The sequence below is a fragment of the Mandrillus leucophaeus genome, unplaced genomic scaffold (genome assembly GCF_000951045.1).
Source record: "Mandrillus leucophaeus isolate KB7577 unplaced genomic scaffold, Mleu.le_1.0 Scaffold148, whole genome shotgun sequence".
In the NCBI taxonomy this organism is placed as follows: Eukaryota; Metazoa; Chordata; class Mammalia; order Primates; family Cercopithecidae; genus Mandrillus; species Mandrillus leucophaeus.
In genome coordinates, this window is record NW_012101454.1 from 4,669,636 (window position 1) to 4,682,129 (window position 12,494).

General features: G+C 39.3%; 1 protein-coding gene across 1 annotated transcript in view; it reads right to left on the reverse strand.

Moving 5' to 3' along the window:
• Positions 1 to 12,494, reverse strand: part of COL28A1 (collagen, type XXVIII, alpha 1) — a 198,752-nt gene that overhangs the window by 11,062 nt on the left and 175,196 nt on the right. Inside the window, exons 32-33 of the mRNA XM_011974720.1 lie at positions 11,716 to 12,264; positions 9,766 to 9,923 (exon numbers count right to left, since the gene is read on the reverse strand). Coding sequence (XP_011830110.1) covers positions 9,766 to 9,923; positions 11,716 to 12,264 — 707 coding nt within the window. The remainder of the gene's footprint in view (positions 1 to 9,765; positions 9,924 to 11,715; positions 12,265 to 12,494) is intronic.

Sequence of the window (12,494 nt, forward strand, 5' to 3'; positions counted from 1 at the left end):
TACCCTAGAACTTAAAGTACAATTAAAAAAAAAGAAAAAAAGGATGAGTTCATGTCCTTTCAGGGATATGGATGATGCTAGAAACCATCATTCTTAGCAAACACAGGAACAGAAAACCAAACTCCACATGTTCTCACTCATTAGTGGGAGTTGAACAATGAAAACACATGGACACAGGGAGGCGAACATCACACACTGGGGCCTGTTAAGGGGTGGGGATCTAGGGGAGGGATTGCATTAGGAGAAATACCTAATGTAGATGACAGGTTGATGGGTGCGGCAAACCATCATGGTACGTGTATACCTATGTAACCAACCTGCACATTCTGCACATGTATCCCAGAACTTAAAGTGTAATAATAAAATTCATGTCAGTTATTCTTGACAAGTACCAGGAGCTAGACAAATCTTTTATGGGAATAATTATATTCTTTTTTCATTTTCAAATTTTTCCTTGGATTCCAGCTCTATGCAATTGAATCAGTCATTCACCTGAGTCCTGACACTTGGTTATTTATCCTTGCAACGGTTTCTCTTATTTGTTTGTTTGCTTTTTTATTTATTTAAATAGTCAAATCTGTGACCAATATAGTTTTTTATGCTTTTTTACTCAGGGATCCTGGCATGCTGTCATCATTAGCTGCCCTCTGCCAGCTAAGCTGTTCTACTGCTTTTGACTTTTTGTGTGTGCGCATGCACACATACACGCACAGGAGGGAAAAACTAATGAGTACCATTACTCATGTATGTGTATTTTTTACAGTGATTTATTATCAGGTGACACAGAGCAAAGACTTCCATTTGGATTGGTTGTTAGCCCTATATAAAGAGCACACAATTCAAATACAATAGGAACTTTTCACTGTCCCCTGAACACAACTTTTGGTACAAGTGGAGACAAAACCGGAAATTACTTGAGGTTCCTCTTTCTTTCAGAATGATCCTGTATGCACATACAGCAATTTGAACGTAAACTTTTTAAAATAATCATTATATTAGAGAGTGTAAAGCTAGAGGAAAACTTTCTTGGTCCCTTATTTTCTTTTTTATTTTTCATAGAGATAGAGTCTCACTGTGTTGCCCAGGCTGGTCTCAAACTCCTGACTTCAAATGATCCTTCCACCTTGGCCTCCTTGAGCCCAGCACTGAGTCCCTTATTTTCTACTGGAGGGAATACAAAGCTATAAATGATTAAGAAACTTTCCAAAAGTTATTGGTAAGCTAGTGACAAATCTTCAGGAAAAAAAAAGCCTGTTGTTTTTTGCTTGGATGTATTTAATTTTAAGCAAGAAATAAGAGTTTGAGGAGTTTATCAAACATAAAAGTCAACTGACATTAGTCTACACTTCAGATATACGGTCTAGAAGGTGAGACTGTTCCATTGAAGAGGCGGGCTAAGCAGCACAGTTTTCTTCAAGGAATTAACTCAGCCTTTAAATATTTACCTTGTTCAAGTCTGGAGTCCTCAAAAGCTATATTTTACCTCTTCTAAGGTTAGGAATGTGTATTTTCATTCTCAATCACATAATCATTTGGAAATTTTGACATCTGTTAACATTATACCACAGATTCCAAGACAAGCAAAATTAACTTCAGTAGGTGAAAATAATTTCATTAATTTTCTGGCTCAGTGAGATGTCAGATTATTTCAACAAATGCATAATTATTATGGCTTGCAATTTTTATAATTTCCTTACACAAAAGCAAGCATGTTAATTGAAGGGAATTTTAGAAAATGTGGATATCAAAAAAAGAAAATAGAAATCAGAAGTAATTCTACCTCCTAAAGATAGTCATTGTTGGTATTCAGGTATATTTTTCCCCAGTCTTTTTTCTATGTGTGTATCCATTTTTTTTTTTTTTTTACAAAAAAATACTGTGTGTTTGGTTTTCTTTGCTCTATGCTATTTTTAAAAATATATTATATTATGACATAATGTACTATATTATGATACTATATTTCACCATGACTCTATAACATTTATTTTATTATTATTATTATTATTTTGAAGACAGAGTCTTGTTCTGTTGCCCAACACGATTTTGGCTCACTGCAACCTCCACCTCCCAGGTTCAAGCAGTTCTCATGCCTCAGCCTCCCAAGTAGCTGATATTACAGATGTGAGCCACCACGCCCAGCCTCCTCCACATTTTTGTAACCTTGCCTTCCACTACTCCCAGAATATCTGGTCAGGATCTTTCATTCCTTCTTCCTTTCTATTCTGCCTCAGGCTCTCAATATCAACCCTTCCACCACAGCCTAGGAAAAGTTGGTCTCCATGAGCAAAACCTTCTCCAATAACCCACTCAGTACTGATTCTCCCCTTCTAGATGACGCAGAATACCTTCTGACTCTTCTATACTTGACGCTGATTGTGTGTAATTTAACCTTTAGTCCTATCCTATTGAAGAGTAACAGAATATGCCTCCCAAAATATGCCCCTGTGGCACACTGATTATTTTGAACTGAAGGCAATTGAGAATCAGATACAAGCTCATTTGTCTCAATGCAGGACATACATTCATAAAGGCATCCCTCCTCGGAAAATCAGGGTTAATGACTCAAGAGGAGTCTAGACCCTTAGTTAGCCCAGAGATACACCAGAGGACTCTACATAACAAACTATTCACTAATCTTTATCTTCCATTAGTTCACCCATATGTTTATCTTCCCATCATCTGCTGCTGTAGAAAGTCCTTTCCCATTGTCTTGTCACTCCTCTAAGCTCTATTGTTCTTTCATTAAGATGCTATATAAGACCAAGTGCTAACCACCCCTTTGAGCTACTCATCTCCATGCTCCTATGTGTATATGCTGCATGTTAATAACTTCTGGGTGTTTTCCTATTGTTAATCTGTCTTTTGTCAGTCTAATTTACAAGGCCCTAGCTAATAACCCTAAGATGGGTAGAGGGAAAAAAAATGTTTTCCTCCCCTCCACTATCTTGTATAATTTCTTGTTTTCTAAAGAAATACCACTTTCCTGATAAGAGAAATTATGCCATATCTTTTTTCTTTCTTTTCTTCTTTCTCTATCTCTTTATTTTCTATCTCCATAGCATAAAATAGGCAAAAAGTATCCACTGAATAAATTCACAATGGGTTAATCTTTCTGTTATACTCATCTTTAGGTTGAACTTAATAAGGATCTGCAAAGAGCAAAAGAGAAAGAGATAAATTTGCATTATTTAATTCCTCTAGACTTTAATGTCATCATTTTTCAAATAAAAAAGATTAGGCCCTAACCTGCCTTCCAACTCTAAAAGTTGGATTTAACCAACACAAACGACTGGCAGAATACACACCCAATTCATGATAGTGATTGCCTCTGGAGAGATGAGGAAAAAGAGCTCTGGAGGGAAAAAGCTAGGACTTTATCTGAAGCAAGAATGAATGAACAAATGGAAACACTGGTTACTTCTGGGTGGTGAGAATGCAGCCAAATGTTTGTAGTATTTCTATTCTTTTTAATACATCTTAAATCTAAAAACACAAGCTTGCCTGTCAGCTCTGCACATTTCTACTCCAGCCACACTGGCCTGCCTTAGAAAAGAAGGCTGGCTCCAGCTCCAAGCAGGGACACCATAGTCAAAGGCACAAACGAGGAGTCTAGGGGCACCTGAGAGCCGAACCTGGAGTCCAGGGCTGCTCCGTGTAGCTGGAGAAGCAGACGTGTTATCACCATTCTCTTTCAGCCTTTGAGCTGATCTTTGTGTGTGTGTGTGTGTGTGTGTGTGTGTGTTAGTGTCCTGCTTTATTTTCTTTTTTTTTTAATTTTTAATTTTTTATTATTATACTTTAAGTTCTAGGGTACATGTGCATAACGTGCAGGTTTGTTACATATGTATACTTGTGTCATGTTGCTGTGCTGCACCCATCAACTCGTCAGCACCCATCAATTCGTCATTTACCTCAGGTATAACTCCCAATGCAATCCCTCCCCCCTCCCCCCTCCCCATGATAGGCCCCGGTGTGTGATGTTCCCCTTCCCGAGTCCAAGTGCAAAACCACAATGAGATACCATCTCACACCAGTTAGAATGGCAATCATTAAAAAGTCAGGAAACAACAGGTGCTGGAGAGGATGTGGAGAAATAGGAACACTTTTACATTGTTGGTGGGACTGTAAACTAGTTCAACCATTATGGAAAACAGTATGGCGATTCCTCAAGGATCTAGAACTAGATGTACCATATGACCCAGCCATCCCATTACTGGGTATATACCCAGAGGATTATAAATCATGCTGCTATAAAGACACATGCACACGTATGTTTATTGCGGCACTATTCACAATAGCAAAGACTTGGAATCAACCCAAATGTCCATCAGTGACAGACTGGATTAAGAAAATGTGGCACATATACACCATGGAATACTATGCAGCCATAAAAAAGGATGAGTTTGTGTCCTTTGTAGGGACATGGATGCAGCTGGAAACCATCATTCTTAGCAAACTATCACAAGAACAGAAAACCAAATACCGCATGTTCTCACTCATATGTGGGAACCGAACAATGAGATCACTTGGACTCGAGCTGATCTTTAAGGGGAGGAAAACGGACTCTAAGGAGGATTGCTGACCAGGTGCCACATGCAAAAGGTCTTTTGCTTTCTGATTTCCAAACATTTTCCTCATAATTTATTGCCCAGAATTTTGCATATATTACAAAGTCTTCAAATCTGAATGCATGTCTGCTCTGGATGAATGCTAATGATCATCTGCATTAGTGTTTGTGTTAAGACTTAGCATTTTCCCAGAAGTGTGGGTCAAAATTTCTCCAATTCGGCTCTGGGGATTCTACTGCCAGTGGGCTCCACAGCCAGGATCTTCAAATTGTCTGGCTTCTCAGGAGTCCTTCTTGGTTGATTCTCCCCAAGAATCAAACACACTTCCTTGTCAGGTCTCTCTGCACTCAAATACTTAATCTGAAGGTGATTTATTTGCATTTTAAAGTTCCCGGGGGCCTTTAGGAACACCTTGAATTTGGGCTGCACCTCTCTGGATTAACTGTGGCTTTCATAAAGGGTGGAATGCAAGATTTTGTTCTGTTTAAACCTCTCATACATTAAAATGCAGTAAAATAGCCTGCATTCTGGCTTGACCCAGTAAATATTTTTGACAGCTGTAATCATATACTTTTAGAACAGGAAGAATATTCTAGTAACAATCTTTTATTTTACAGATGAGAGAACTGAGACCTCAGGAAAATAGGTGATTCCCCTAATGTCAGGCAGCTATCAGAATTCATTTCTAAGATGTCATTCATCATGAGATGTACTATACATTTTAAAATAGTTTTGAAAAAAGACCACACACATTAAATAGATGCATCCCAATTTCAGAAATAATAAAATAGAAAAAATACAGGCTTTGGAGTCAAGAGAATAGTTCTTAGCTTCAGCTCTGAGACCACAAGCCAGGTTTCCTGACTTCTCGGTCTGGAATATTTCTTCTAGATCAGTTAGCAATATGTTTATTATTTTTTGTTTTTTCCTCCTCCATAACACAGGTGCAAGTTATATTCTGAGGGTAACAAGTCTATTATAAGCAATAAATAATACTTATACAGCAACCTTTTGTAGTGATACTAATAATTAGTTGTTATGCAGGGTTTTATGAAGAATTTGAATGTTTTTCATGATCACAGTGAGAGAATGTTAATTTTATTTTTCCCTAAGAACGTATTTTGGTAGAAAGAAGAGGAGGAAGGAAGGACAGAGTTAGGTGTCTTAAGGGAGTGACAGAAGGGACAACAGTGAAAAGGAAGAGACAACAAAAGGGAAATGGTACTTCTGACATGATTGTTTACTAGCTTTGCAGTATCGCCTAGGGTAGGCTCAGGAATGATCTGAGAACAGAAAGGTTGTAACAGATTCGTTTAATTTTAGATGTTTGGATACTGTAACTATACTTATTAGATAAAGGTGGGTGTGCATACACAGAGGCATAAATATGTTTTTGTATATGTGTATGTGTATACTATGTGCGGGTGCATGTGTGTGCAGTCAAGTGCTGCATAACGACGTTTTGGTCAACCACACCACATACACAACAGTGGTCCCATCGGATTATAATACTATATTTTTACCCTTTTCTATGGTTAGATATGCTCAGATATACAAATACTTACCATTGTGTTACAATTACCTACAGTAGTTAGTACAGTAACATGCTGTACAGGTTTCTAACCTAGAAGCAATAGGTTATACTATCTAGCCCAGGTGTATAGCAGGCTATACTATCTAGATTTGTATGAGTACACTCTATGATGTTCACACAAAAACAAAATTGCCTCATGAAACATTTCTCAGAAAGTGTCCCTGTCACTAAACAATGCATGACTCTATGTCAAAGATTTAAATGTGAACATAAATGCATGTTTGTTCAAACTAAATATCTATAATGAAATAGTTGTTTAAAAATTCAGTTTTGCATTGGTGCTTCTTTAAAAAGAGCCAGAATGAGAAAGCCTAGAGACAAGAGGTGTGATGCGAGAAGGTCAAGTTCACTGCAAGGTCCCGCTATCTGGGTCAAAGTTCCCCTAGAGAGACCTAGCTGATGTTCAGCGTCCCTTCATGTGGCTCTTGGTGTTATAAATCCAGAGTATTTTGGTTGTATTTTTTCTTATTTCCCCCCCTCCCCAGCTACTAGAAAGCTTCATCTGTCCTAGTCTGTTAATGTCATTTGTCTCTCAAGGCCATCAAGCTTCCTGGGACTTGATACAGAGGCGTCCATTCTTACTTTTCCTCATTATGTATCATAACTGCCTTGGATGTCCCTCAGGCACCTCCACTTTACATGATGCAAACTAAACTCACTATTTTCCTTAAAAAACAAAACAAAACAAAAACCACCCTGCCTTTTATATTCTCCATCTCAGTATATAGTGTTTCAATCTATCTCATCTCCATGGTAGAAACCCGATAGTCCTACCGAAACCCCTCCCTCTCCCTAACTTCCAATCCTTTCAATCACTATATCCTGTTAATTCTACCCTAGAAATGGCTTTTCAATCTGTGCCTCCTGTTTATTCCCACTGCCCCTGCCTTCTTTCAGGGCCTCATTATCATTTCCCTGGACTATCACGCCTCGTATCTCAGCCTCCAGTCTCCTCACCTCCTCCTAGGTATGTTTCACACAGCAATCAAGGTTATTCTTTCTGTGAACCAAATATGAGTATATGACTCTTGCTTTTAAAACTCTGCTGTCTCTGTCTGCCTGGCCTATAGATGAAGCTCAAGCTCCTTGCCTTAATACATTAAGACATTTATAATCAGTCCTTAAATTACCTGTCCGGTTTTAACTCTAATCACTCTACCACCCACACCCTAGGCTACAATTAGACTGAACTTGTTCAACTTTCTTGAAATGCCATGGCACTTTAAAGTCTCCCTTTGCCTACCGTTTTTCTAGTTGTTGTTGTTTTGTTTTTGTTTTTGTTTTTGCTAGGAATACCCTTCCCCCTGCTCTTCTCTTGAAAAACTCCTAGTTATTCTTAAAACTTGACTCAATGAATGTCACCTCCTCTGTGATGCCTCATGTTATGAACTAAATGTTTGTGTCCCTCCAAAAATCATACATTGAAACCTGAATCCCCAATGTGATGGTATTTGAAGGTGGGTCCTTTGGGAGGTGATTAGGTCATGAGGGTGGAGCCTTTATGTATGGGATCAATGCCCTTATAAGAAGTGACATGAGAGATGAGCTGTCTCTCGGCCATGTGAAGACATAACAAGAAGGTGGCTATTTACAAGCCAGAAAGCAAGCCCTCACCAAACACCAGATTTTAGACTTCCCGACCTCCAGAGTGTGAAAAATAAATGTTTGTTGTTTAAGCCACTCAGTCTATGGTATTTTTGTTATGGCAGCCCCAACAGACTAAGACACTTTCCCATTTCTCTTTCCTGAAATTAATTGCATCATCTCTGTGTTTCCTTCATAGCTTTGCTAAAATTTGTAATGCATCTTGTACTTACCTATCTCCCTGAAAGAGTGTGAGCTTCTCTAAGGCAGAAGCCATGTCTTAAGAGTCACACCATCTATCATAGCAGTTAATAATCAATACATGCTATTGGAATTTACTGGTATTAATATAGCAAAAAATGTGATTCAGTGATTATAAGGAGGGCTCAGTTTAAGCATCAGTTCATGGATGAAACCTGAGCTTGCTCTTGTTTAGGAAGACTTTAGAAAGGGATGTCAATTGACTAGGGAGGGACAAAGTGGTAAGTCACACAAACAGGAGAGGCCCCAGTAGCGGTCCATGCTCAGGAGGAGATAGACTGTGTCCATTATTGTCTGGAATTTACTTTAAAATGCACAATATAGATCATGGTTGGCAACACTGTGGGCCAAATCTGAGTCACTATCTGTTCTTGTGAATAAATTTCATCAGAACTCAGCCACACTCATTCATTTAAGTATTATCTATGGCTGTGTTTCTACTTTAAAGGCACAGTTGAGTAATTGGAACAGAAATCAAATGACCTGAAAATCCAAAACTATTCAGTATATGGCCCTTTACAGAGTTTGCTGACCCCTGGTATAGACCATGGAGTATAAATGTTTGTGTTAATTTCAATCTGCAATTTAGTAGAATCTGTTGCCCTGACTGGAATTACCCATTTTGCAATTGGTCACTATTTAATCAAATAGAAATATGTTAGAGGCCTTTCTGCCCTTTTGTGAACAGGATATGAGAATCTAGTAAGTTCTATAGTCTGTGCCCTTAGGAATGGTATCACAGGCCTGATTCCTGAATGGCCCTGAGTTCAACTACTGATCTGAATGTTCCTTAGGGCCTTAGTCTAAGTAGACTGTTAGCTGAATCCTGATGTTGGAGCACTGTTGCACAGGCTCATGGTCACTCTTTCATGTACATGAAGGCTTCAGAAAAGGGCAGTGCAAGGACTTCACTGAGCTTACAGAACAGGGCCATGACTGCTGTGTGCCTGCTTGCCAGAGGATGTCCATGGGGGTAATAGAAATTGGTCTAGACTTGCCCAAGTTGCAATTTGGTGGAGAAGAGACTATAGCACTCATTAGTAACTATAAAAGGCTCCCCCATTTTCTCCTTAAAAAACTAATCTTTGCCCATAATCTGATTGGCTGAAGTCAGTTCCCAGAAGCTTGCTAGGAGGACAGTCACATTTGTCTCAATTGATTCAGGAGGTGGCTCTTCACATGCTATGTGATTGAGGAGCTCTGAAACAGAGCATCTATTTTGCACCATATGCATATATAGCCTCCCTCACAGTCCTCACTCAGAGCACAGGAGGTGGAAGCCAAATGAGCAAACGCATGGCTTGGAGTGTGGGAGAGTGGCCAGTTGGGCATATGCATATTTAGAAAAAACATGAGAGGGTACAAAGTGGGAAGCAGATGCACAGACGAAGAGGGAGAGTTGTGGCCTGGTATGAAAGGCACTGCACAGCATGGCAAGTAGGTGAATTCAGAGTGTCATGTTAATCTGTCATAGCACACATGGTTACTTTGATGGTGATAGGAGTATAATATAAAAATGTTATCTGCAACATTTAATAAATACGTATAAAATATATAAGTTTTTAAAAATACCCTACAAAACCTAATGCTATTTCAGAACTAGAAATCTAAAGTCAAGATACTAACACTTAGAGCCAAGGACCTAAAAATACACATGCCTCAGCTGATTCTTGACAACGCAGGGCAGAATGATCTTTGATATCAAACAGAGAGAATACACCATTTTAAGCTCACAGAGTAAGTGAGACAGTTACTTACTGACTCAGAAATTTCTTTTTGAGGCTCTGGAGTAGATTCACTGAGTTCTTCCCCTGACATCCCAAATCCAGGTGGAAGTGATGATGAGCCAAAGATTTGAACGAGATAGGAATCAAAATCCTCACAAATTTTTTGAAACAATTTTTGCTTCAGGGTGTCTTTTAAAAAAGAAGTAGAAAAGAGAGATAGGAGAAGCAATGAAACAATACTTAAAACTCATTTAAAAAGATCTGCACTCTCCTTAAAATATGTAATTTCCCATTACTTGAAATCAACTGCTAAGTTAACTAACTTATAAAAGCATTTTTACATCCTGTGTAAGAGGTCATCTAAAATAACTTGATTTAATATATATGACACAAAGAGGCAAAAGAATCACTTTAATGTATGTTCATCCAAAGTGTCTCTGTTCACCGTGAATCACTCCTTGTCAAGAGCTAGCCTCACCCATAGTAAGTTGAATTGGCAACTACCTCTGGTTTTAAGGATAGCAAATGGCCAGCCAGTTGAAAATATTCCTTACAGGCTGTAACAAATTACTAACTCCAGATAGAATGATGAAGCTCTCCAAGGATTAAATGTAAGTTGGCTCTGAAATGTCTCTGGCTATTCTAACACATTCACAGCCCAGTGAGATTGAATATACCAGATAAACAAACCCACCAGTCAGCCAGCAGGGTATTGAGGAAGTAGAACCCCAGGTTAGAAAGCTCTGGAGAAGGTGAGAAATAACAAATGGAAAGTTTCTGAGAACGGTATGCTCTCCTTAAGGCCAGTGTGCTGGTACACGGAGTAGGCAGGGCATGAGGCACTGATGGGCGGTGCCCAGCCACATCAGACCCCACTCCCAGGTGGGTAAAGGAAGAAGGATGAAGCCAAACTGAAGCCTTTCTGTTACTTCACAAACTTGCCAGGTGCAGGTCTGCCAGAGTGAATCATCAGTTTCCAAAGAATTGGTATACATTTTATTATAAAGTCATACTGACCATGATTTAATCATAGATTAAATTAGATCAATGTCCTAGGACGGCTCATTAGTAAATATCAGTTAATGTGAAAGGATAAACTTAGCATAGAGAAGCCCATCAGATTAGCATTGACTGTACAATACATTTTATTATTTATTATTTATTTATTTATTGAGACAGAGTCTTGCCTGTCACTCAGGCTGGAGTGCAGTGGCGCAATCTCGGCTCACTGCAACTTCCGCCTCCTGGGTTCAAGCAGTTCTCCTGTCTCAGCTGCCCGAGTAGCTGGGACTACAGGCACACGCCACCATGCCCAGCTAATTTTTGGATTTTTAGTAGAGACAAGGTTTCACCACGCTGGCCAGGCTGTTCTCTAACTCCTCACCTTGTGATCCACTGTGCCCAGCACTGTACAATGAATTTTAAAATGTTGTTCTTTGAGATAAATTCCTGATATCAACCTGTTTACTCATCATTATCTGCTTTCATAAAAACAGAGACTAGAACATGTCCTCTAATTCATCCCAGTTACTTGCATTTCTCATCTCTTTAAATGATCATAACTTTTTTTTCATTCAGCATGTACTTCTTAATTCATTTTTATTTCCTGACTGTTTTCTGCCTTGCTGTTGGCTTGCTCAATCCCTTATTTTAGTTAGGTAACTTTCTGAACATTAACCAATGTTAGCAATATCCCCAAGTCCTATTCTTTCTCTCCATTCCTGTCTGTTGACCATGGACTCTAGTTAACTCCAAGGCCAACTCAGCATTTATTAACCCTGATTAAAGACAAGGGATCGTACCGTCCAAACTGAATGACACTAAGTATTTTTAATCTTCTGGAGTTTATGTGTTACCATTTAATGTTGGCATAAGCCTTATTAGCCTCCAGATTTTTCTATTTGGTCAGGACAAACCAGTGATATGGTACTTGGAGAAACAACGTAAATGCCTTTCCCCTGGGCCAGACAGCCTTCCTTACCTTGCAGGGTAAAGAAATCATCAAACTGGTAAACATGCTCTGGGTCAGTAGCAATTAGATTCATTTCTTTGTGGAATATTTCAAAGTTGGGATCATTTTTCTTCACCACCCCTATCACAAATATCTCCACATTGGTGTCACTGGCATTCTTCACCACCTCTGTCAGTTTCTCTTTATCACGAGAATCTGTCTGCCCATCAGTGATGACCAAGGCCACTTTTTTTACACCTGGCCTTGCGTCTTCGAACATGTCGTTGGCTGCTTGGAGAGCGGTGGCTGTGTATGTGCCTTCCCCCAGATACTGCATGTTGTCCACAGCCAACTTGAAGTCATCCTTGCTGGAGAACTGCTTCAAATTAGCCACCTTCTCCACCTTATGGCTATAGTTGATAATGCCTATGCGGGCCGTGGCAAGGTCCAGAGCAACCCGGTCAGCCATAGTCTTCACAAAATTTTTGATGATCTGGAAGTTCTCTGGCCCCACGCTTTCTGAGCTGTCAATCACAAACACCAGCTCTAGCGGAGTCTCTTTGCATTTGGGCCCACAACCTAAAAGATGAATGTCGAGATAGAAACATTGTGGGAATGATTGACATCAGATTACGGCTCATTAGTAAATATCAGTTAATGTGAAAGGATAAACTTAGCATAGAGAAGCCCATCAGATTAGCATTAGATGTGTATCCATATGCATATATAGCCTCCCTCACAGTCCTCACTCAGAGCACAGGAGGTGGAAGCCAAATGAGCAAACGCATGGCTTGGAGTGTGGGAGAGTG